The 26153-nt window shown below is 48.4% G+C and overlaps 2 protein-coding genes across 5 annotated transcripts in view; one reads left to right on the top strand and one right to left on the bottom strand.

Moving 5' to 3' along the window:
- PARP12 (poly(ADP-ribose) polymerase family member 12) overlaps positions 1-12359 on the top strand; it is a 40333-nt gene extending 27974 nt beyond the window's left edge. The window contains exons 8-12 of the mRNA XM_025380793.1: positions 1741-1837; positions 7377-7452; positions 8693-8823; positions 9746-9897; positions 11213-12359. Of these exons, the coding sequence (XP_025236578.1) occupies positions 1741-1837; positions 7377-7452; positions 8693-8823; positions 9746-9897; positions 11213-11538 (782 nt within the window). The 3' untranslated portion in view covers positions 11539-12359. The remainder of the gene's footprint in view (positions 1-1740; positions 1838-7376; positions 7453-8692; positions 8824-9745; positions 9898-11212) is intronic.
- A 3342-nt stretch (positions 12360-15701) lies between these two features.
- The window catches only part of TBXAS1 (thromboxane A synthase 1), a 199133-nt gene continuing 188681 nt past the window's right edge, over positions 15702-26153 (bottom strand). For 3 of the 4 annotated variants that reach the window (XM_025380316.1, XM_025380312.1, XM_025380313.1), the window contains 3 exons: positions 19798-19935; positions 18169-18331; positions 15739-16006 (listed from right to left, as the gene is read on the bottom strand). In XM_025380316.1, the coding sequence (XP_025236101.1) occupies positions 15932-16006; positions 18169-18331; positions 19798-19935 (376 nt within the window). In that variant the 3' untranslated portion in view covers positions 15739-15931. Of the gene's footprint in view, positions 16007-18168; positions 18332-19797; positions 19936-26153 lie in introns of all 4 variants that reach the window. The other variant, XM_025380315.1, reaches the window with a different exon arrangement.

Here is a 26153-nt window from a genome sequence, read left to right as displayed (position 1 = left end):
GCCACACCCTGGGGACATAACAGAACCTCATGATAGGGATGGGAAAGAGCGCACACGTGCAGTTGATAGTTCCTGCAGACTGACCGAAGCCCTTTGAGTGGGGACAATTTGTCTTCTTCCTCTTCTTTCTCCTCCCCCTTCTCGCCCTTCTCCCCCTCCTCCCCCTCCTCCCCCTCCTCCCCCTTCTTCCCCTCCCCCTTCTCCTTTCCCCTCTTCTCCTTCCCGCTCTTCTTCTAACAGTATCCACAAAAGAAGCTTGAGATGAATTGGCTTCTTCCCCTACAACTTCACTACTGAGTATAAAGCAAGTCTCAAAGCAGACTGCCACACACATTAGGAAGCAAGTGCACTTAAAACACACACAAAATAGCCCAAGTGAGTTGTTCTGAAGGTTTAGGGATGATTCAGTTCTGCCCTTTTAGGGACTCTTGTCGTAAATGATTCACTCAAGGCAAATGGCAGTATTCCAGAGGCAGAATTCTAGCATCCTGTTAGGTGGTGTCAGACGGGGCAGAATCCCCCAAAGACAGGCTGTAGCCTAGGGTATCCTCTGGAAGGGCAAGTTAGGGAAAAGGCCTCACTTTACTCTGTCCGTAGAAGGGTAGGGAATGTGTCTGACACATTTAGCCCATCCACATATCTTGGCTCACTTTTAATTTCACCAGTGAAAGCCATTTAAGTTTCATCGCAGAGGGCCAGTAGGCCAGTAACACCCATTTAAATATGCCAGTGAGAATGGTCTTGATGGGCGGCTGAGTGGTGGGAAACAGAAGGGGTCATGGTTGCTGCATCTGGATCATGGGCTCTGAATGAGAATGTGGGTGGCCCTCCAGGAATGGTGACCATCTCGGCTGCAACCTAAGAGGCACACACTTGGATAACTATACAGTTTATGCTCAAGTGCAGTAAGGCTAATTTTGGACATCTATAATTTTTAATATTAAAATGTTTTGTAAGTGAAAATAAAATTAGCTGGGCATGGTGTCACACACCTGTAGTTCCAGCTACTTGGGAGGCTGAGGTAGGAGGATTACTTGAGCCAGTGAGTTCAAGGTCTACTTGGGCAACAAAGCACAAGACCCCATCTCTTAAAAAAATAAAATAAATAAATAAAAAAGAAAGGAAGTAAAACTTGAGAGAGTTTTCTTGGCAGGCAGAGACATGACAAACCCTTCTAGGTATTTATTTTTCCACTTGAGGGGCCAGTTCCCCCAACCCCAAATCCTCAGGATGAATATGGGATTCTTGAGGGTGGGGAAGCAAGAAATGTGTTTATTAAAGATATTATTGGTTTAGAAAGGTTGATGAATACTGCCATAGTTTAACTAAAACAAAGTCATAAAACTTACGTTAACTCTCCAGTCCCACTAACTCAAGATGTGGTAGTTTGGTCTCAGGCTGGGCTGAGGCCTTTTTTTAATATCCAAGCTGGGAAAAATTGCCAAGCAAAATAATGGTTTAAACAAGATTGGAAGGAACAATTTAAAAGCACTCATGTATAATTGATATGTCAATTACTAATCATTCCTCTATTCATTAAACCCAGTCTCCTAAGGATACCTATTTTCTTTATGAATATTTGAAATGTGTAAAATTGCCTTATTTTTAACAGACTGATTCTGGGCTTTACACATTTGGGTAAGCTTTCAAATCTGTCTAATTTGTGTTTATAAAACATTGCCATCCTGTGTGTATGTATATGTATATATATATTTTTTCACTGGTTATGTTTTTTTTCAGCATTCATTCAGAAAAACCTGGTCTATGGCACAACTAAAAAGGTTTGCCGCAGACCCAAATATGTGTCTCCCCAGGATGTGACGACCTTGCAAACCTGGTAGGTTGCAGTGGAGGGGGCTTGGTACTTAGGATGTAATCAGCTGGGGTGTGCTCCGCAGCGGCGACAGGAAACCTGCCTCAGACAGCACGCGGGCACTCATTGGCTTGTACAGCGAGGTGCTCTCGCACTCTTATCGTTTGTCTTCTACTAGTTGGACCAGAGTGAGAATTACCCTGTGGGTTGAAGCTTTGTGATGCATAATTAGAAGGCTGCCTGTTGTGATCCGCGATGATTCCCTGGAAAAGACGAACTCTGAAGGCGAGTCTAGACTTGAAGCCAACCCATCCGTTGGTCTTTTCCATGGAATCATTGAGTCATAGACTTGAATTTTTTTAATGTTGAAATAATGAAATAATGATGGAATTACACCAATAAAAACCTATGTATTTCAGTATTTGAATATCACAGAATACCAAAACTCTAAAGACAGATATTGCAGTCACTAATGGGCGAGCTTCATCAGGATGAGTTTCTTTCAGTCCCAAGATGGCTGCCAGGAGCCACCAGGTTAGCCTGTGGCCTTTGAGCCCCTAGAAGGGAGGAGAGAAACCTGTTATACCAGATGAGGGGAAATTCTTGTGCTTTGCACTGATCAGACCCCATCTCAACCACTGGTGTTATTTTAGGCTTGGGGAGGTGGGATGGGAATGGAACTGAGAGGGAGGGGTCAGTGTTCTCCAAACCACACAGCCACATATTGGAGGAAGGTGGCTTGCATGGTGGAGAGGGACCACAGTGCCCATACAGTTTGGGCTTGCCACAGCCAGTGCTGGGATTTTAGGCGGTGTTGGCTGGTAGCCGGCTGCACCTGCTGTTGGCCTGAGAGGCCTGGCTCGTGTCTATTTCATGGAGAACTGACAATGTCTCTTTTGGTTCTTTTGTTTTGTAAAGCATGCAAAGATAATTTTTAAAAGAGTTTGGTACAAGATAGAGGAGAAAGGTATTATCAGTCCACGAAACTGCCTTGTGAGTCAGACCTAACAAAGTAATTTCCTGGGAATGTGCCTTACTTTTTCCTTTTTAAATTAAAATTTATTTTTGTGTTGGGTGCAGTGACTCACACCTGTAATCCCAACACTTCGAGAGGCTGAGGCGGGTAGATTGCTTGAGCCCATGAGTTTGAGACCAGCCTGTGCTCCTGTAGTCCCAGCTACTCAGGAGGCTGAGATGGGAGGGATGTCTGAGCCCGGGGAGGTCGAGGCTGTAGTGTGCCGAGATCCCACCACTGCACTCCAGCCTGGGTGACAGAGTGAGACCCTGTCTCAAAAATAATTATTATTATTGTTTTTGACTGTGTAAAAAACCTTTACGTGATTAAAAGTCAAACCTATATAAAATGGTATTCTCTGTAGTCTGTAACGTTCTCCCTGTTATCTCTGCCCTGTTCCCACTGTGGGTAACATTAGTTTCTGGTTTTTCTTTTTCATGTTTCTCTTTGCAAAAATAAGCATTTGCATACACACATGTGGAAGTATTTTCTTCTCTTCTTGCATGAAAGGGAACATGCTATCTATACTGTTTTATACCCTTTTTTTTTTTCACTTAAAAATAGATCCTGATAATCACTTTGTTTCAGTTCATTAACTTCCTCAATCTGTTTCTTCTTTCCTGTTCTCCTTAATATGTATGTACCATAGTTTACTTAATATGTCTCCTTTTCATGGATGTTTGTGTTGTTTTCAGTCTTTTGCTATTACAAAGTATAATGCTGTGATGAACCATTTGATGGATGTGCTGTTTCGAATTTTGGAGGTATGGCCTGGTGCAGTGGTGCACACCTATAATCCCAGCACTTTGGGAGGCCAAGATGGAAGGATTGCTTGAGCCCAGGAGTCTGAGACCAACCTGGGCAACATAGTGAGACCCTGTCTCTATTTTTTTTTTTTTAATTAAAAAAACCCACAGATTTTGGAGGTATCCTGTTAGATCAGAGTCCTAGAAAGTAAGCCAAGTTCCTTTCCATGGGCTTGAATCATTATGCACACCCACTAGGATGCATGAGATGCCTCAGAGTGAGTTGTCAGGCTCTTGAGCTTCTGCAGTTCTCAGGGGTAAAAGATGGGTCAGTGGACTTGAGTTTGCGTTCTCTTAGGAGTGAGGTTGAATATTATTTCTAACATGTAAGTGCCATTTTTGCTTCTTTTTCTGTGGACTGTTGGTCTTTTATTCATTTTTCTATCAACTTTCTGATATTTTTCTTAAATATCAAGAGCCTTTTATCTATTAGGGAGATTTGCCCTCATTTTGTTATGTAAATGGCAAATATTTTCTCTTAGTTTGTTGTTTGCCTTTTGACTTTGCCTATGAAGTATTTTACCATAAAGATATATTTCTTATCATTTTAGTTAAATGTATCAGTCTCTTACTGATTCTGGACTTAGAGTTTTGGTTGATTATGACCCTCCTATTTCTGAAAGTCATTTTTTATTCTTTTCCTATACAAAGCCCACCTTAGACAAGGTTTGGAAAAGTCTCTCTGCTTTCTGAGAGTAGATCTCTCTTGTTGTCATTCTAATTTAGTTTTCAGGGGTCCACAAGAAGATGCCAAATGTCCAAACTAAAAGTGATTCAGACTAAGATCTGAGTGATTTGGGGTCTCCTGTAAGCGGAGTGTCACACACTGTTCACACAGATGAAGAGTTTAGTTCTCTCTGACCCATGTGCCAGCAGCTGGTTGTCATTAACTGCAGCAGCAAGTCTGCTTGGGCCTGCATGGCCAACTGGGAAGCTGAGGGTAGATCACTTTCAGAAACAACTTTTCTGTTTACACAATTAACGGAGTCATAAAACGTAATGCCCATATTCAGAAGTTATAATACAGGAATGTCATGTAAAATTTATTTATTTATTTACTTACGAGACAGGATCTCACTCTGTCACCCAGGATGGAATGCAGTGGTGTGATCACGGCTCACTGCACCTTCCACCTCCTGGGCTCAAGCAGTCCTCCCACCTCAGCCTCCCAAGTAGCTGGGACCACAGGCATGGCCTACCATGCCCAGCTAATTTTTTTTATTTTTTGTAGAGACAGGGTCTCACTGACCATGTTGCCCGTCCTCTATGAAAATGTTTCATTCATGTCATTGGGTCTTATTTTTTCTTTTCTTACCTTTTTTTGTGTATATATGTATTTTAAAGGCTATGGTAGAAACTAAATGTTCTTCACTTACATACAAGTAAATCATTGTCTTTGTCCTCCTGTCTTTTCTTTCATTTGCCTTCCTCTCAACTGTTTTTAAACCTCAAGAGGCACTGTTATTTTGTACTCTGAAAGTTTCATTAAATGTAATCACATTTTTACCACTTTGTCCTTTCAGATTACCTTAGATCAGGGATGTACAATCTTTTGGCTTCCCCGGGCCACATTAGAAGAAAAAGAATTGGGCCACACATAAAATACACTAACACTAACGATTGTTGAGCTAAAAAAAAAAAAAAAAATCACAAAAAAATCACATAATGTTTTAAGAAAGTTTACAGATTTGTGTTGGGCCGCATTCAAGGCTGTCCTGGGTCACATGCAGCCTGCGGGCTGCAGATGGACAAGCCTGCCTTTGATGAAGATTTGTTGAAAACTCTGTTTTTGGTTTGTCTAAATATGTATGTATATATTTATTTATTTTGAGATGGAGTTATACTCTGTTGCCCAGGCCAGAGTGCACTGGCATGATCTTGGCTCACTGCAACCTCCGCCTCTTGAGTTCAAGTGATTCTCCTGTCTCAGCCTCCTGAGTAGCTTGGACTACTGGCGTGCGCCACCATGCCTGGCTAATTTTTATATTTTTAGTGGAGATGGGGTTTCATTATGTTGGTCAGGCTGGTCTTGAACTCCTGCTCTCAAGTGATCTGCCCACCTTGGCCTCCCAAAGTGCTGGGATTACAGGTGTGGGCCACCGCGCCCAGCCAGTATGTATTTATTTTGCTCTCATTCTTGAAGGACATTTTCACTGGGTATAGAATTACGGGTTGTAGGGATTTTCTCTCGGATCATTGGTGATGACCACTCTGCTGTATTCTGGCTTCCATTGTTGCTTTTGAGAAATTGCCTGTTGGTCTAACAGGTGCTTCTTTGGCAGTAATCACTCTTTTTTCCTTTGGCTACCTTGAAGAACTTCTGTTTGTCTTGGAGTTATGCATCCTCACTAAAGTGTGTCTAGGTATGTGCTTTTTATTTATCATGGCTGAGATTCTTCGTGCTTCTTAAGCTGCGGATTGGTGCGTCTCGTCAGTTCTCTTTGAAAATCGCCTCCACTGTCTTCTCTCTCCTCTCCTAGAGCTTCACTTAGGTTCTGATTATATTCCAGTTCTCACTGTTCTCCATGTCTCAACTTCCTTCCTGCATTTTCCATTTCCTTGTTGCTGTGGGTCACATTCTGGACAATTGCATTTCACATATCTTTCAGCTTACTGATTCTCCCTCCAGCTGGTCTAATCTGCTGTTAAGCCTGTCCACTGCACTTTTATTATTAAGGATTGTACTTAAAATTTCTGTAAGTTCTATTTGGTTCTTTTTTAGATCTTCCAGGTCTTTTTATAGTTTTCTGTTCCTTACATATGTTTTTAAAGTTTGTCTTTTTTTTTTTCTTTAAACCTAGGAGGAATAATTGTTTTTAATCTGTCTGATAATTTCAGCATCATAAGTCTTTGTGGGTCTGTTTTTGGCTGATTCTTGCTGCTGGTAGGACCTTGCTTAGTTATTTTTGAACTGTGCCATTTTCCAAGGAAAGTTATTTGTGGGAGTGCTTTGAGGCTCAGGATGAAGGTATATGTTTCATGCCAGCAGAAACAGAAGGTAGATCTATTTAGAAAGAACAGTGTATTCTGAAATTTAATAGGAATGATTTGTAATTATAGTTTCACAGTCCTTGTTCCTGAACCCTTGAGCCATATGTCTTTTGAACCGCTTTTATTTATTTATTTTTAGAAAGATAATGTGATGCTTGTATCACGTGACACTTTATATTTTAGCACATTAGTATTTCTGCAGTAAAGAATATGCATAGTCAGTTTAAGAAGGATAGATACAGTCCACAATGACCTCTTACTAACTTCAGTCAAATTTCTATTGCCACATGAGTTTTGATGTCACTTAGGTTTTTTAAAAAATGTTTTATTTCATTTTTTCTCCTGGTTTTCCTGAGCTGTATAAAAACAGTTTTTAAATGTCAATTATACCTCATTGAGGCCTTAAAAAAATGTCTTTAGAGCTCTTAGAATTTCAGAATTGTGGATAAAGGTTTATGGCCCTGTGTGTACTGTTTTAACCATACACTCCATCCCTTTTGTCCCTTTTGTGTGGTAGTTGGGACACAGGCGAGAAATAGATCTCTCAGGACTGTTTGGCTACATAGGCAAAGATAAAAATGCTCTCATGTTGTGAGTATTATGTTAACATTCTTCCTTGCCTTCTACCTGCTCTTAAAATATGATACGCTGAGACTGAAGACTGGTGATATTGGCTAGCAGAGACCACCTATGGCAGATTTGCTTTGTGTAAGAATAAAATGTCTGCGTGTTTTTGTTTACATTTTTGTAGCAATACCAAGTTTCCAGGCCCGAAGAGCATCCCAGACTATTGGGACTCCTCTGCCCTGCCAGACCCAGGCTTTCAGGTAGGGGACACGTGTGCCTGGGGTTGAACAGGAACGTGTTCTGTAGAGGTGGATATGTGTGAACAGACTGCTATTCCTCAACACTGAAGAAGCTGTAAGGCTGGGGCTAATTGGGGCAGGAGGGCAGTGACAGATGCGGGCTTTTTGTTTTTGTTTTTTTTTTGCAGAGGGTTTTGTTTTTTCACTGCCCAGGAGATGGTTGTGGCTCTGAGGGGAGGGGTTGCCTTATGGAGGGAGGAGGATGAGCTGTGAAATTTGCTAGAAAGGGCAGAAATAAGGAGCTTTTGGGCTGGGCTTAACCAATAAATACCAATTTTACTAAGCGAGAGAAGGAAAAGAAGCCTGGGGAGGACCTGAGTCTGATGGACATTTGGAGGGGGGGTACTGTCAGGAGGGAAGACATTCACGACTAGCAGACAGGAGAATGGACAGTGAGTTCGGCAGCTTGTTGAGGGGCTCTGACCAGTGGGAGCTGTGCTGAGTGCAGGAGAGTACGCAGACTCAGATCTGATGGTGCCCGTCTGCGTGAGGCACCTGGGCTGATGTCTGCCGGCTGGCTGGCTGCGGAGCACTGTGCAACTCAGCTTTACAACATGATGGTCTCTGTCCTGGGAGGACTTACTGAGCTTGTACAAGGCACATACAGATGCCAACAGTGCAGGCAAGAAGTGCTGAGAACCTGAAGGGGTTCAACACTTTTGTCTAGACAACAACTCTATGGTCCTTGGACCATGTAATCCAACCTGTGTCTTTGGCCTGTGTGGGACAAAAAATAGAAGAGCAGGGACATCCAGGGGATACGTGTGGCTTAACCATTACATGTCTGTCCTTTAGATTGGTTTCACAGTGATAAGGAGCAAAGTGACTACAATTTGCAAACATAGTAAATCCTCAATGTCATCAGTAGGTTCTTGGAAACTGACTCAAAGTGAAACAACATACTGTCTGATGAAACCAATTTCCCATATGCTAACTGACGTAAGAGTTAAGTTCCTATGGCATGCAGTGTGTTGTTTTACTTAAAATTGCAGTTTCCAAGAACCTATCAACGAAGTTTCGTGAGGACTGATTGTCTCCTGTGCCTGGAGAGACCATGTCATCAGGGGAGGTGGGAGTGTGGTTGCTGCTGTCTGGGCATTTGTGCTTCTGCAGTTCTAATGTTTACAAGAAGCCTTGGGAAGGGACTGATTTATATTCTGCACGTTGACGATAATGCATTAAAAACATTTACCCCTTGCAGAAGATCACCCTTAGTTCTTCCTCAGAAGAGTATCAGAAGGTCTGGAACCTCTTTAACCGCACGCTGCCTTTCTACTTTGTTCAGAAGATTGAGCGAGTACAGAACCTGGCCCTCTGGGAAGTCTACCAGTGGTGCGTTGGGGCTCGCTGTTGGTGGGCTGGTGGCTTTGTCCCTTCACACTGCTGGCTGATTGCCACATGTGGCCCGGGTTTCCAGGAAAAGCAGAGCGACAGGGCTGCCGTGTGCTGGGAGCTGTGTGTCTGCTGTCCGTCATCCGCTCCCCCAGGGCAGTGTGGTAGCACATCCCATTGTAGAGGTGAGGGCACCGAGGCTTCCCAGAGCGTACCACCTGATCCTGTTCATGAGCACTGGCAAAGCCAGCACTCTCACTTCTCCATTCTGCCTTCCTGGAGACCAGTGGGATGGGTCAGTACAGCCCACCACACCCTTAGCCCCAGGAACACAAGGCTGTGGCTGGAGAGCAGGGGTCTTAGGTTCATGCATGAGGACTGGCTTGTCCTTGGACACCCACTCTCTTGTCTATGTGGGGAGGAATCCTACAACAGGTCACCATGGCAGGCTGGGTCTTGCTGACCTGTCCCCACATGGGGTTGGGGCAGTGTCATCTGTACTCTGTGTACAATGATGAAGTCTGGGAACAGAGAGGAGAAGGATGGGCACCCACTGACCAGGGCCTCAAAACTCTCCTACAGCATCTCAGGGCTCAGCTCCATCCAGGAGCAAGGTGGGGGTGGGGTTGGGGAAAATGGTACCCATTTTCCAAGGGCTGCTCTGCTTTTGGAGTCCAGGTTGCCGCTGCAGTCTGGAGCTGTGGAGGGAGGGTTTTCACCCAGCTCCCACGATCCCCCTTCTTTCCCACACCCTGGCTTGTGGCTGGAGCCTCACAGGCCTAGTCTTGGTAGCCTGTGACCTGCATCTCCTGGTCTCAGGACACTTTTGGAATTTTGGAAAAATGTGTTGTTTTGTATCAGGCCGGCTGTATTTGGTGGCCGGCACACTCTTCCCCCAGCACACGTTCTTCTGTGATCCTAGGCAAAAAGGACAGATGCAGAAGCAGAATGGAGGGAAGGCCGTGGACGAGCGGCAGCTGTTCCATGGCACCAGCGCCATTTTCGTGGATGCCATTTGCCAGCAGAACTTTGACTGGCGGGTCTGTGGTGTTCATGGCACTTCCTATGGCAAGGGTAAGTCATGATTGGTCTCCACCAGCAGAACCCGTGTTGCTTCGCCCCTGCATAGGAACAGACTGCGAGAGGGCATGAGGGGACCAGCCTGAGCCAATAAGCAGGTTCAAACTCTGTGTGTGGTCGTACCTGGGCATGGCTACCAGCCACCTCCTTGCTCTTGCTTCTCTGGGCATGACCAGGAGCTTGACCCCAGACGTGGGCAGGGTGGCCTGCCTAGGCTGGTGTGTTGCTTCCCTGTGGAGCAGAGGCCCTGGAAGATGGTGACAGAGATGCGAGAGGAGAGGGGATACCTTCCCAGCCCTGATCAAGTCCCTGACTGTGCCTTTACTATTGATTTCCTTAGAATAGAAACCAGAAACCCTCAGAGATACTCACGTAAACATGTATTCTAGCTATCCTGTGAGTTATCTGAGTGTTCTCTTGTCTTCTTAGTTATTTTTAAACTTGCCAAAGAAAGTTTTAAAATGTTATTTCTTTGGAAATAATTCCAAATTCAAGAAAATTGGAATAATAGTAAAGAAAAACTCTTTGGGTACATTTTACCTGGATTCATTGGTTTTAACATGTTGCCACTTCTCTCTTTCTCTCTCCCTCTCTCTCTTTCTGAACCATTTTCAGGTAGGTGGCATATATTGTCTCCTTTCACCCTTTAACACATCCCAAGAACAGGACATTATCTTCTGTAACCACATTATGCTTACCAAGTTGAGAACATTTTCTGCCCAGCAGTCCATGTTCAGGTCCATCAGTCAGTTCCCGTCTGAGGTAGCAATGGCGTGGGGTCAAGATGGACAGCCGCCAGTGGTAGACTTGTGAATTCAAATGTATAGGTGACAGCTTCCAACTCAGGTTTCCATTTGACAAGGCTCATAATTCTATTCATTGGGCTGCCGGAGTCTTCAGACTGCTTCCACATATGGGATCTCATTCATTTTCCATGACAACCCTGTGAGGTTGGGCTGAACAGCCCCATTTTATGCCTGAGGAATCTGAGGTTTTGGGGATTAAGTAGTGACGTGTCCAGAGGCCTTTAGGTTTTGTGGGGCAGATCTGGAACTTGAAAGGAGTTTGTGCTCTCAGTTTAGTAACTCCTCAGATGCTGCCACTCAGAAGGGTGTTGGTGTCACTGATGCGTATGACTTCATGAGGGAGAGTGGAGACATGGCACAGAGGGAGGGAGGGAGATGCAGGGCGGAAGAGTAGAGGCCCCTGGTTTTGCACATCACCAGGACGCTGTCCGGAGTGGGCTGACCCTTCCTGGCTGCGGGCCCCTCCACCAGGCACCCAGCTGAGCCCTCGTGTGTCATTTCAGGGAGCTACTTTGCCCGAGATGCTGCGTATTCCCACCACTACAGCAAATCCGACACGCAGACCCACACAATGTTCCTGGCCCGGGTGCTGGTGGGCGAGTTCGTCAGGGGCAATGCCTCCTTTGTCCGCCCCCCAGCCAAGGAGGGCCGGAGCAATGCCTTCTATGATAGCTGCGTGAACAGCGTGTCTGACCCATCCATCTTTGTGATCTTTGAGAAACATCAGGTCTACCCGGAGTATCTCATCCAGTACACCACCTCCTCCAAGCCCTCGGTCACGCCCTCCATCCTGCTGGCCTTGGGCTCCCTGTTCAGCAGCCGACAGTGAGTGCACCAGAGTGTTCCAGGCCTTTCGCCTGCTCTGCCTTGAAATGGCAATTTGGGCCTTTCCTTTTCTTTTTAAACAGAAAACTTTTAATGAACTATTCATTTAATGTTGACCTCTCAATGAAGTTATATCATTAATCTATTGCTAATAATGATTTTTACTTTTAAGTCACTTTTGGGCTCACTAGTGGACTAACCAGAAGTGATTGTAGTTGAGTCCAGTTTTTGCTTTTTAATAATATGTTGAAGTTTTAGTTTTTACTCTTTGTTGACTTTGCTGCTTATTGGCACCAGGGACAGAGTTTCTAGATACAATTTTATGGATTGGTTTTAATTTTTATGAGTTTGTCTCTGCAGTGATTCGGTTTTTCAGAGTCTCATGGCATCATAGTTTTACCAGAATGACACAGTAGCCACTGGTGGAGGACAGCCCAGGGGTGGCATAGTCACTTCCACCTGTTGCTCTGACACCAACCCAGGCAGCTCTGCTGTGGCTTCTCCTGGGCTCTGGCATTAGTTGGTCTGTGTCACATTGTCAGAACAGGTGGCTGCTATGTGGTGCCATCGAGTCCCTGCTGGTTCCCCTTGTCCTGGTAGGGTCACCCATTGCCCAAGGAAGCACATCCACTTGGCAGGTGACCTGGAGGAGTAGCTTCCCCGAGGACCCCCAGGCTTGGCCTGTGAGTGCCCAAACCCACATTTCCTAAGCACACTGGAACCCTCTGAATGCAGGTTTTAATAAACATCCCCATGAGATTGAATACCTGTGCCACACATGTCACAAAAGAGTATGGAAATAAAAGAAAATTTATCCAAAGTGGATGAAGACTGAAGCTCATTTGTCTGCGTCTATTGATTGAGCACCTGCTGGGTGCCAGGCGTTTTTCTGAGAGTCAGGGATTGCCTTTGTTCATTTGGGCTGCTGTAACAAAACACCATCGACTGAGCGGCTCATAAACAGCAGACGTTTATTTCCCAGGTTTGGAGTCTGGAAAGTCCAACCTCCTGTTTCCTCATAGATTCAGTCTTCTCACTGTAACCCCACACGGTGTAAGGGCCTCTTTTATAAGGCACTGAATCTCATTCATGAGGGCTCCGCCCTGGTGGTTTCATCACCTCTACTTTAAATACCATCACCTCAGGGGTGAGGATTTCAACATTGGAATTTTGGGGGTCATAACATTCAGACCGTATTGGGGCTGTGACAGAGCTGATGTCACGGCTTGGTGAGCTATGTGTGGGTTTATTATGAAGACAATGAAGCTGAAGGTTCAGGGCCCCTCACTTGCTGGAGCCCCTCCCCAGGCCCTAGGAGGGGCCCTAGCAATATGGTCACGTGGTCATAGGTTTTGGTAAAATTTGCAAACGTTACGTATTTTTTTTCTTTCCTCCAATTCGTAGGTAAGTTTCAGGCCCCATAAGACCCAGGTTCACCATTGAGCAATGTGCTGTGCATGTGGAGAGTGTGTTGTGTGTGTCCCCGACATGTGGCAGTTTACAGGAGCCTCCCTTCTGGGCATTGGCTGGTTCTGGTCCTGTTGGCAGAGGGGCTGGCAGCCCTCCCTGCTCGGTCCTCACTACCTGCTTTTTGCCCAGCCTCCACCTTCCCGAGGACATGTGTCTGCTGGCAGCTTGCTGCTTGGGCTTCAGTTGGCTTGTCTGTATTTCTCAGGTCCAAGGTGAGTATGAACCATTTTTCCATCTTTGGAGTGATCTGAAACCTTAACACAGGCAAGTACAGTCAAGCTGGAGGAGATCCAAGGTAAGTGACCAGAGAAACAGCAAGAACACAGCTTCACCCAGCAGCTGGGTCAGCCACGTGGTTATCCGTGGTATGATTTTCAGAACCCCTCCAAATTTCCCTCGCAGCCTGACTGATCCTGCCATTTCACTCACTGCTTTTTCATTAAGTCATTGGTTCTGCTATGGTGTAGTTGGGCAGGGGGCAAAGAGGTGTCAGAGAAAACCATTAAATTACGTCTGTTGCTCACATGTAAGTGAACTGATCCTATGCTTCTGAATCATCTGGGAGCTGGGGAGATTCGGGGAGCAGAACTGGTTCATTGAGGGTGTAGATGGGGAGAGCGGCCAGAGGGATCTGGTGGGAGGTGCTCAAATGCTCTGGAAAAGTCCACTGAGCTGTGAAGACTGCGGCAGCCATGACTGGGTGACCTGGGAGAAAGCAGGTTAGGAAGAGCAACTCCTTGGACCAGCAATGCTAGGGAGGGTGGGAGCCATGTGGCCAGATTGCCTGATGACGGGGAGGGAGCTGTTCCTGCCGGTGCAGAAAGGGTGGACGTTGTGATGGGAAGGGGTCGAAATGATTGTGACTCTCAAGATGTTTGGTGCCAAGAGGTGGCAGGGTCTGGAACATGGGTGTATGTGTGTGGGATTGGCCAGAATCTTTGTGAGGACCCAGTTGGGAATCTAGCAAGAGGGTTTTTTGGAGGACCAGGCGGTACAGTTCCCTGCCCTGTGATAGCTGGTATTGGATGTGAACAGTGGGATTTAAGCAGAGGTGGGGTTGGTGGGTTCACACAGTAGAAGGACTGGAGTCCAGTGACCCCAGCACATGAGGAGGCCTCTACCACTGTGTCTGAAGGTGATGACCACCTGAACGGGGAAGGTGAGGGAAGCTGGATGGAGCTGACGGCCCGGGGAGTGGGGCCAGAGGTCCCAAGGGACGGCTCAGGTTGTGGGGCTGTGTTCCAGGCAGGGAGCTGAGTGCGCCATTGGGCCTGTCTGCAGGCTGAGGTTCTATGGTGGTGGTGGCCATGGGGAGGTCAGGGATTGTGGGACAGGCAGGGAGGCCGATGGTTTTCTTCAGTGAGTCTGAGTCCCAGGCTGGGCATTGCAGAGGGGCCAGGTAATGGAGAAGGGCAGGTGGTGGCAACAAGGGTGTGGGGAGGGCCACAGGACAGCCCTGCACCTTGAGGCAGCAGTCACTCACAGGCCTGGCCCGGTGCTGGGCAGCTGGGGTGTCCTCTTCCTGCCCGGAGGGCCAGAGAATGAGAGAAAGGGCCCCGCCCATGGGGTACTTTGAGGGACGCAGTGGGTGCTTGGGGCTGAAGGGGATGGAGGACCATCAAACATTGGAGGCGGCAGTCCCAGCAGTGAATATGTGGAAACCCGTTCTGCCAACACTCACAAAATGGCCTGAAGTTTCTAAAGGTGGGTCATCAGCATCTGGGTGCCACATAAGGGGCTTCCAGATTTCTGCAAGATCGTTCTCTATACAACATCCAACCCCTTAAAGCTGCTCAGGTGTCAACTAGAGGAGGAAGAGGTCTTTGATTGGGGCCAGCCTCCTTATTTTACAGAAGAGGCCCCTGAGGCACGGAGGTGATGCTGCTCTTCACCAGCAGCCACGAGTGCACAGCTGCTGGTGGCTGACCTTGAGACTGACCTTGCAAGTGCTTGGTTGAATGTGAACTGCTTAGCAGCACAATAATTACTTTTACAAAAAATCACCTCTGTGTTTTGATTCTTTGATCAAAATTAATATAGTGTTTTTTTGTTTCTTTTTGAGATGGAGTCTTGCTCTGTCACCCAGGCTGGCATGCAGTGGCGCGATCTCGGCTCACTGCAACCTCCACCTCCCTGGTTCAAGCAATTCCCCTGCCTCAGCCTACCAAGTAGCTGGGATTACAGGCACGCGCCACCACGCCTGGCTAATTTTTTTGTATTTTTAATAGATACAGGGTTTCACCATGTTGGCCAGACTGGTCTCGAATGCCTGACCTCAGGCAATCCACCCGCCTCGGCCTCCCAAAGTGCTGGGATTACAGGCATGAGCCACTGCGCCCGGCCAATACAGTGTTCTTTAAAAGAAAAAGTATGTCATTTTTCAGACTCTCTCCTTTTTCTGTCGATTAAAACTTGACTAGAAAGTTGGTACTACCCTACCTAGGAAAATCAAAGCATTATAAAGCTTTGGAACCACTGTTGAGGTTGAACTACTGATAAATGTCATTCTCTACAACTCCACAATGCACGAGAAGCCGAAAGAGCCATGAGCTGGTGCCATCAGGACAGGCTTACCTGGGTGTCCTCGTGTGCCCTGCACCATGGATTCCTTTCAGCACAAGCCTGGGACTTCCTTTGAAACCCCACATTCTCAGTTGTTTTGTCAAAACTACATTTTCGCTTATTTATCAGCAGTCCTTCATTTAGGGAGTTAGAGCACTGGTTCAAACCCCACTGGCAATGTCAAAACTAAGTGCAACAAACATTTATTAAGCATTTAGGAAATGTTATGTAAAGAACCTCTTATCCTTGCATGCCAGGCACTCTTTCAATCCCTTCAGTGACATTTTCCCAACATTCTGAATATCCACACTCAGGGTTTTCTTTGAATTTTGGGGTGCCCTCCCTCCACCTGGCGGCCTTCTGTGTCAGCGGGATACAATCTTGATATAGACACCGTTTTTTGGACCTAGGGCAGATTTGGATTCTAGCTGCAGCGGTACCTAAAGTAGAGAAAATTAAAATATTTGTCAAAGAGGTAGTAGCGTCTCACTGTACAAATGAAGACTTGGAGGTTCAAGAAGGCCAAGTCCCTTGTCCAAGGTCACAGAAGAGGAAAGCAGAGAGCAAAGGCCCAAACCTATCTTTCAGTGACTGCAGCCATCCCTGCCGATCCTCCCCATCTCACTCCCCAGTCCTGGCCAGTAACAGCAATGCCCTCTGGCTGAGGGGCTCTGGGGAGAGCCGCTTCATGCTGTTCCTGCTCATATGTGCTGTGGTCTGGCCTCACTGACATCCAGAAAGCTTTCCTATGTCCAAAAGGCAGAGCCAGTGGTGGACTTGGGGCTTTGAAGAAAAGCCAAAGAATTACTCAAGGAGTTGGGTTTCCTCTGGAGCTATGAGTAAAATGATGACCCAGTGGCTAATGTGACAGCAATGAGTCACCAGGGTCTTACTGCTTGGGGCTGTACGTGTCTCCTGTAGGAACCACAGCCCTCAAAGGCATCTGAAAAAGCTGCAGGCCCTAGCACTTGTCAGCAGACAAGGAAGAATGGGGAGCCCTCGACTCATGGCTGGTTTTTAAGCTGGGGAGTGCCAGGCATAAGCAGTGTTTTGGGAGACTGGGCTGGCTGTTACATAGAGATCATGGGGAAGTGAGGCAAGCCCCACACACGTGGAAGCCCTGACGCAGTGGGGCTGCTCCTCCGTCTGCCCCTTGACCTCACTTGGTTTGGCTCTGCGCTGTCGATCTGCCCCTCCCTCTCTCCAGCCTAGAGTGTGTGAATGCGCTCAATTTCAGTACCTCAGACTCTTGTGTCCCCCACCTAAGCTCATTATTCTTCCAGGACCAGCAGCTGGTCCCATGTTCTCTGTCAGAGACACTGCCTGTTTCAATCTAGAATTGTCGCTGTCACTGTGTCCTTATGCCTTCCTGTGCCTGCGTGTCCAGGTCTGCAGCTGAACGGAGGGTTCCGGGTGGCAGGACCAGCATGAGGATAGGTGCAGGGGACAGCAGTGGTTGGAATGGACAGGGAATAGCTAACGCTGTGCAGAGATGCAGTCGGATGTCAGGAAGGAGGGAGAGCTTGGGAGTCAGCAGGATCTGGGTGAGGACCCCCGTTTCTTGCATCTCTGGCTGCTTATCCATTTGCTCATTCATGTTGAATGAATGAGTCAGTCCCTGTCATGCACCTGACATTAAGCTAGATGCTGCAGAGTCCAACAGTGAATATGACAGGCTGGGTCCCTGCCATCACGAAGCCGGCAGTCCAACTGTGTGGCCTTAGGCAAGTTATTTAACCTCTCCGAGCTTTAGTTTCTCATCTAAAGAATGGGAATAGTCACTCCTACTCTGCGAGATTGCTGTGTGAAAGGGGATGATATAAGCTCCCTGACGTGTTGAGGAATTGGTCTGCTGGATCTGGAGTGTGTGATGTGCGGGGGAAATAGTGCTGGAAAAGTGGGTAGGGCCCCATTTCAGGGGAGCCCAGCTCTCTGGGTGAGGACAGGGTCTGTGCACCAGTCTGGGACCTCAGGAATGAAGGCATATGTTGTTGGGAAGAGTCTGTGTCACCACTTGTGAGAGGGACCAGGCTGTGGCCATGGGGACATGTGAGTGTCTGCACAAGAGGGGAAGGCAAAGCTGGGGGTACCCTTCAAGGAGTTGAAACCCCTCAGCTTCCCCTCCAAGCAGACAGCACCTTGCTCTGTCAGGAGGAGCCAGAGGAAGTGTCTCCAGCCTCTGTAGGACCAGCCATGCACCCCCCACCCCACAAAGGCAGGCACATGTCACAACTGCAAATGCCATTGTCTCTGTGCCCTTTGTGGAAGTGAGAAGAGCTACAGCGAGGTGAGGTCCAGCCCTGATGTGCAGAGAACAATACTAATAACAATGATTAACATGTCCTCGGGTTAGCGTGCCACGGCTTATCTGAGTGCTATGTGAACTCACTGAATCCTCACAGGACGTTAAGAGGTAGAGGGTGTTATTATCATCTCCACTTTATGGATCAAGAAACTGAGGCCAAGAGAGGTTAAGGAGCTCGCCCAGGCTCACAGAGGCAGAGCCTGATGCTGCCCCCAGGCTGGCCCGCTCTCATGCAGAGAACTGGGGTGGCCCCCCCACCCCCGCCCCTGCCCCTGCCTCTGAGCAGTGGGGCCTCACCTGGGTCTCAGGGCAGGCTTGGAACTGGAACTTGTGCAGCACATGGAGCAGTGTCAACTTGACCTCCAGCAGCCCTAGCCGCACCCCAAGGCAGCTCCGTGGGCCGGCCCCGAAGGGCAGGTACGTGAAGGGCCGGTGCTGCTGCTGGGCCTCAGCGGTGAACCTGCAGGTCCGTGTGGTCAGGGCTGGCTCAGAACACCCTCTTCCTCCCCTCTGCAGCCCTGTACTCCAGCTGAGCCACCCCTGCATCTGAGACAAGGATGTCCCCAAGGCTCTGGGAGCTTATGGCTGCTCATTCCTGAGCCTCAGTCACTCTCTGCTCCTGGCCTCCTGTCTTCCTGCACAGCCCCAGAGGCAGAGCTGAATCCGCAGAATCACCTGGAATGTCCACAGCGCCCTCCCCGCCTCTCCTTAGGAATTCGATGTGTGGTTAATAAGCCCACAGACTCACCGCCACCCACAGTCAGAGTCTAAACACGGCATCCCTGAACCCCAGGGCTTGGCGATCCTAGTCCTCACCTGGGCCCAGGGCACCACCTCCCCTCCCACAGGATGACCCAGCCACCACCTGCTTACTTCCTTGGCAGGGCACCAGGCACCTCAGCACCTCCCGGGCCCACTCTGGGGGGCGTGTCCTACTGACTTGCCCTGCAGGTCTCTTGAACCACACTGGCAGCACCTCTCCTGCGCATGCTTGCTTTGCAGGCCCCTGCACTAGACACTTGAACCATTGGGAGCTGCAGTACCTGGAGAGCTGGAGGCCCTTCCTCAGAACTGCTGAATCTCCTACCAAGTAGTGCATTTGCCTGCAGCGTGCAGCCCATGACAGTGAAGCTAGGTGGCACTCTTCTGGAACAGCGAGCTCACCTTTTACTACCCTGGACTTTATTGTGAGGCTGTAAGCCCTGTGGCTGCAGCGTGTTCAGGAGCTGATGTCTGTGGAATATTATTTGTGTAGATCCCATTGCTCACGCTTTCCCAGTGACTGGGTTGTAGACTTGGGCTGAATTCAGTTGGAGCCACGAAAGGTGAAAACACAACTGGTGCCGGGCCAGCCTTTCCCTTGCCAGACCACGCACACAGAGGGGTATTGACTGGTTCTGATGAGGACCAGGGTGTGGCCGCCTGCTCAGATGTTTCCAATCACAGAGTCCAGAAATGAGAGGAGACAACCAAAGCCAGGTGGTGGAAGGAGGGGACCCAGGTCAACCAGCAGATCCCATGAATTTAGATTCATGGAGACATTAGCTGAAGCTGTTGTTTTGGCATAGACGCCCGTTTTTAAAACAGGAAATGATGTTCTGTTACTTTCCAGTGCAGACCTGAAATACAATCCTGTATCCCATGTCCTGGCTTGAATGAATGGAAGACAATCATTTGAAATTGCCTTGTTTCTTGCATGCAGGGCTGCTGAAATGCTAAATGTCTGGATTCAGTTTGGACCTTGAAAAAATGGTATAATTACTTCCTTTGGAAATTATGCCTTGCAAACATCTATCTGAATTGCCATAAGTTTTGACTATTTGGGGACACTTTTGCTAAGTCTGTGCCTCCTGGCTGCTGCCTCCACTGGTAAATTTATACCCCACACACATGCCTTCAGAGCTTTTTAAAAGGCGCAGCACTCACCTTTCAGGGTCGAAGGTCTCTGGGCTTGGCCAGTGCTCAGGGTCATGGTGCAGGGCACCCACGGCCATCTCTAGCACAGCACCTGCGGGGATGCGCTGCCCCAGCACCTCGCAGTCCTGAGCCGCCTCGCGTGTGAACCTGAGGGAAACACCAGGTCGGGGGGTGGGTGCAGAGTAGAGATGAGCAGAGCTTGGGGCGGCCTGGGCAAGCAGAGTCTGAGTGTGAAGGGGATCAGAGGCAGGCAGCACGGTGTGTGGAATGAGGCTGGGGGACACAGGATCCCCTGCTCAGCCCCCTTCCCAGGGTGACCAAGCCCCCACCCCATTAACACTCACTGCCCAGGAGCCTGCAGCCCCGAGGCTAGGCTCGCTTGGTCCTTGTTGAAAATGTACTCATCCATCTTTTCATGCATCCATTTGTCAAGCACTGAAGGGCCCCTCTTGTGCCCCATGTTGGGGTGCAAAGTGCTTTGGAAGGATTGCTTCCATAGTGGGGGCTTGGAGGGTCATTCCTGGGCCACAGCCTATCCTATTTTCCCATTCACAGCCAAGCCTCTTACCTCGCTCACCTTCTCACTTCCTCTCCTCCCATTTCACTGACTAACCCTGCTGCCTGGCATCTGTCCCCTCCTTCCCATGGATGGTACCCATGCCAAGATCCCCAAAGAACATTTGTGGGTACGTCTGATGAATACTCCTCAGTCTTCATCTGACTTGGTCTGTCTATGTAATTGACTGTCTTCCTCTTGTACATTTCCTTGTTTTGTTTTTCTAATTTTCATTTGGAAATAATTCTGAACTTATATAAAAGTTGAAGAATAGTACATAAGATACCCACTTATCCCTTACCCAGATACACCTGCTGTTCATGCTGTGTCCATCTTCTTCTTCTTCTTTTTTTTTTTGAGAGACAGAGTCTCACTCTGTCACCCAGGCTGGAGTGCAGTGGCACGATCTCTGCTCACTGCAACCTCCGCCTTCCAGGTTCAAGCGATTCTCCTGCCTCAGCCTCCTGAGTAGCTGGGACTACAGGTGTGTGTCACCAGGCCTGGATAATTTTTGTATTTTTAGTAGAGATGGGGGGCAGTTTCACCATGTTGGTCAGGCTGGTCTTAAACTCCTGAGCTCAAGTGATCCACCCGCTTCGGCCTCCCAAAGTGCTGGGATTATAGGCATGAGCCACCGTGCCCTGCCTGTGTCCATCGTCCATCATCTTTACCATTATGTGTGTGTGTGTGTGTGTGTTTCTCTCAGACATTATTTGTGTGGGTTTCCTCCTCCATCGCTGGCGCTCCTTCTCCCTCTCATTGGCAGGCTCTTCTTCTTCCACCAGCCTCTTAAATCCTGGTGCTTCCCAGGGATTTCATCTGCACTCCCAGATTCAACTTCTATTATCTCCTAAGCCTCCTACCCCAGCCCCAGCCTGAACCCCAGGTTTCTATTTCTACCCACAGACCCAGCCTCTCTCCTGGGTGATCCACAGAATCCTCAAAGTCGACCTGAGCAGCAGCAGATCGTCAGAATCTTCTCCTCCTCCTGTTTCCCACACAGGCTTAAGCAAGCCAGAAACTGGAAGCCATCCTTGACTCGTCCCACCCCATCTGCAGATTCATCACTGGTCTTTCTTATGTTGCCAAGTCTCCAGTTTTACTGCCATCTCCTTAGTTTAGATTCTTGTCTCTCCTTGACCTCTTTCCAATACAGTCTTCTCATGACAACCAGAGCTATGTCTCTGACATGCAGTTTTGTCTGCTGCTTCCCAAGGATGGGCTACCTAGGACAGGCATCTGGAGCTGGGGCAAGACCCAGGTGCTTGAGGCTGTGTGGCCCCAGAGCTGAGGCTAGAGTCACAGCTGGTGAAACCTGTAGCTCAAAGTCAGGGGCAATCAATGGATGAAGTGAGGCCATGAATTGGAGAAGGCAGCAGATCAGAAGCCAGGAAGCCAGGCAGTGACTTGTGATGCACAGTGAGAGGTAGTTTAGGACCTGGGTTTGGGATTAAGGCCATGAGCTGGTCAGGGGTGTTGGAGGCTGTGGGTGTTGATGCAGTCTCCAGGTTTACCTGGTCAAGCTGCATTCAAAGCTGAGCCTTGGGCCAGTGTTCAGGGCTCCTGATGCTGTGAGATCACACCCCAGTCTGACTGCTGGAGCCACTGTAGCTTCTGAAACATCTGAACCACCTTCCAGTCCCCCAGTCGGGTCTCCTCCTTGAGGCCGGCCAGTGAGAGCTGTTCCTGGTTCCTGGGAGAGTTCTAGCTTCCTTACTTCACCAGTTTCTTAAAACCAACACCCGTGACTCAAGAAAACACCAGTGAATCTGTCTTCCTTGCAACTTGAAAACCCGGCACAGCTCTCTTAAGCTTGTACCTTGTTGATTATGGCCCAGCAGGTGACCCTGGGAAATGAGTCTACTTGGAGCTACACAACTCAACTCTTGGCCTGAGCATTGAGACCACCTGTGTCAGTGACTTCCTCTCTGCTCCAGAAAATTCTTGCTAAGAAAAATAAACCTCTGAACCAATAAATAACTTCACTGTTGGCTTCAGGAAATTAATGCAAGCTAATTTGTTTGAGCAAATCACTTTCCTATCAGGACAATGGTTTGCTCACTTGAGCAAACAGTTCATTTACCAGACAACAGTCTTACTTGTCAGAACCCCCTTCAACTCACCTACCTGTATCCACTCATTCCTAAATCGTTATGTCATACATCTTGCCCAATTTCAAACATTCCTTGCCATGAAAGACCTATCTTAAACCTCTGTAGCCCAAACTCCAAACCTTTTAAGTATCCTTTCCTGATCTGCTGGCTTTGAGTTCCTGTTAAACAAACATGCTGTCACTCTTCAGACCTACATGCAACCTTCTAGAAACAAAATTTGAGGTGGAGAGCTGAAGAACCACTCTCTTCCTGAACTTGGGTAGACTTTTGGACTTTGAGTGTTGAGAGCACATGCTCTCAAGAGTTCTGGTCATGGCCAGGTGCGGTGGCTCATGCCTGTAATTCCAGCACTTTGGGAGGTGGAGGTGGGTGGATCACCTGAGGTCAGGAGTTGGAGACCAACCTGGCCAACATGGTGAAACCCCATCTCTACTAAAAATACGAAAATTAGCCAGGCATGGTGTCATGCGCCCGTAGTCCCAGCTACTCGGGAGGCTGAGGCAGGATAATCACTTGAACCCAGGAGGCGGAGGTTGCAGTGAGCTGAGATTGCACAACTGCACACCTGAGCAACAGAGCGAGACTCCATCTCAAAAAAAAAAAAAAAAAAAGTTCTGGTTACAGTTGATTTGGGATTTTAAAGGATGAGATAGAGCCTTTTAGGATGAGGGCAGAATTACAGCCCCAGCTTCTCTCCATCACCTCCCTGCACCTCTCAGCCCACCCCCTCTCCAACTACTTCTGTGACTATAGGGTTCGATTCAGAAGTCTTTCTGACTTCAGCATTATCCCACTCCAACAGATCTGGCTCACAGCAAGAAAACCAAGCCCCGCTTCCCGCCTCCTAGCTCACGCCATTTTCTAGACCAGGTAACACGGGGTTGGGAGGAGACGCACGTCACAGCCTCTGTCAAGGCTTGGCCTCGAGATACCCTCCCTACATAGCAAAGTTCTGTTTCCCTAACGCATCCTGTACACGGGCTCCCACTCCTGCTCCTGTCCGTACCACTCCCACATGCCTGGAATCCGTGATTCTGAGCCTTAAGTCCTTAACACAGGACATGAGAACATCTAATGAGGACAGTCTCAAACTGTCCATCAGCTGCCGTGATAATTCTGGAATATTGAAACACCAGAATTGGTCCTGGTGAGGCTGGGTTTATTTAGTTAATTTATCTGCTCACCTATCTGTTTATTATTTCATTGTGGTTTTATATATATATATATATATATATAAACATAAACATAAAATGGACCATTTGAACCATTTTCCAGTGTGCAGTTCTGTGGTTTTAGTACATTCATTATGCAACCAGCACCGCCATCCATCTCCAGAACTTTTTCCTCTTCCTCCTCTGAAATTCTGGATCCCTTAAACACTAACTCCCTCCCCTCCCCTCTCCCCCTGGCAGACAGCGTTCTACTTTCTGTCTTTGTGAATTTGGCCTCTCTGAGTGAGTCCTGGTGAGTCCCTGTTGTCTATGTCTCTACTGATAGCTGCTTCTCCCAGAGAGGAAAATATTTGATCAGATTGTTCATTTTACCCAAGGGCAATGGCACAATCTCATTTATGCTTTACTTTTAAAGGGTAGACTATATATGCTTATGTATGAACATAACATTTCTAGAAGAATACTTAAATTTCTTTATGTTCTCTAGGGGATGGGACTGGGATGGAGAATGACGGGCAGCCTTTTTTTTTTTTTTTTTTATTCTTCTCCATTGTTTAGGGGCCTGTTTTTTTTTTTTTTTTTTTTTTTTTTTTTTTTTTTTTTTTTTTTTTTTAAAAAGACAGAGTCTCGCTCTGTTGCCCAGGGTGGAGTGCAGTGGCACTATCTTGGCTCAGTGCAACCTCCGCCTCCCAGGTTCGAGCAATTCTCCTGCCTTAGCCTCCCGAATAGCTGGGATTACAGGTTACTGCCACCATGCCCGGCTAATTTTTGTATTTTTAACAGAGACAAAGTTTCACCATGTTGGCCAGGCTGGTCTTGAACTCCTGACCTCAAGTGATCCTCCCTCGTTGCCTCCCAAAGTGCTGGGATTACAGGTGGGAGCCACCATGCCCGGCTGGGACTGTGTGTGTGTGTGTGTGTGTGGTTTTTTTTTTAAAGTATAAGCATGCTAGTTTGGTAATACAAATAATTAAAAATTAAAAATAATTCTATGCTGGATTTTACTTCAAGCTGTAAGATTGGACTTCCCTAAATATCCTAGAGGAAATGCAGTGATTACAGTAATTACTGTTACGCCCTGTTCCTGCCCATAAGACATTAAGAGCAGCCTGTGGCTTCTCGCCGCTCCCTCTCTCTGTTATGAGCCTTTCATGTAACAGAGAGGAACGGAAAAAGGCCAGCGCTGGGAGAACCCATTGAGATCCTAAGCTGCTAATGCAATTATATGTGCTTGGAGCTGATAGCAAACACCAGTGCTGAAACCAGGGCAGGCAGCTGGGGGTTGTGATGTCTGTACCCTCAGTTCCAAAGGGGTCAGACGAGGCTGTGCTCTGGCACCCTGCTTTTTCATCTTTTCTGGAAACAGCCTGGACCTGAAGGCAGACACCCTGGAATCTGGAGAACAGAGCCTCCTTTCCCCGCAGACTGAGCCACGTAAGAGACCAGCAGAAGCTTCAGAACTGCACCGCACAGCAATTCGGTCACCTCAGTGGCACTCAGACAGGGCTGCTGTGTTTTCCCACAAGGGCCATTCTGATTTCTTTTATGAATAAGTCCAAGTTGTGTCAGCACTTGGGAAAGGTCAACACGCTTTTTGAGATGAAATAAAATAATAAAAATGCTCACTCTCCCTACATTCACCCCCAAATCCTTTGAGCAGAAGCAGATTGTCCTCTGGTCTGGGTGAGAATTGTGACACTTTGTCTGTCTCATATCTGGTGATTGACAAGAAAAGCCAGCAGAGCTGATAGGGTGAAAAATGCTAATGTAGCAGGTGTGGAGCAGCTGCGAGGCAGGTGTGAGGCAGGTGTGGGGCGGGTGTCGTGCGGATGTGAGGCAGGTGTGGGGTGGGTGTGGTGCGGGTGTGAGGCAGGTGTGGTACGGGTGTGGCGCAGGTGTGGGGCGGGTGTGGAGCGGGTGTGAGGCGGGTGTGGGGCGGGTGTGGCGCAGGTGTGGGGCGGGTGTGGCGCGGGTGTGGGGCGGGTGTGGGGCGGGTGTGGCGCGGGTGTGAGGCGGGTGTGGAGTGGGTGTGAGGCGGGTGTGGAGCGGGTGTGAGGTGGGTGTGGAGCGGGTGTGAGGGGGGTGTGGGGCGGGTGTGGGGCGAGTGTGGGGTGGGTATGAGGCAGGTGTGGGGTGGATGTGAGGCAGGTGTGGAGCAGGTGTGAGGCGGGTGTGGCGCGGGTGTGAGGCGGGTGTGGAGTGGGTGTGAGGGGGTGTGGGGCAGGTGTGGCGCAGGTGTGAGGCAGGTGTGGGGCGAGTGTGGAGCGGGTGTAGGGTGGGTGTGGGGTGGGTATGAGGCAGGTGTGGGGCAGGTGTGGGTCAGGTGTGGGGCAGGTGTGGGTTGGGTGTGGGGCAGGTGTGGAGCAGGTGTGGGGCCAGCATGGAGGTGTGGGGCAGGTGTGGAGCAGGTGTGGAGCAGGTATGGGGCCAGCATGGAGGTGTGGGGCGGGTGTGGAGGGGGTATGAGGCAGGTGTGGAGCAAGTGTGGGGCGGGTGTGGGGCAGGTATGAGGCAGGTGTGAAG

The sequence above is a fragment of the Theropithecus gelada genome, chromosome 3 (genome assembly GCF_003255815.1).
Source record: "Theropithecus gelada isolate Dixy chromosome 3, Tgel_1.0, whole genome shotgun sequence".
In the NCBI taxonomy this organism is placed as follows: domain Eukaryota; kingdom Metazoa; phylum Chordata; class Mammalia; order Primates; family Cercopithecidae; genus Theropithecus; species Theropithecus gelada.
The sequence above is the reverse complement of the archived record's forward strand: the minus strand, read 5'-3'. Positions and strand labels throughout refer to the sequence as shown.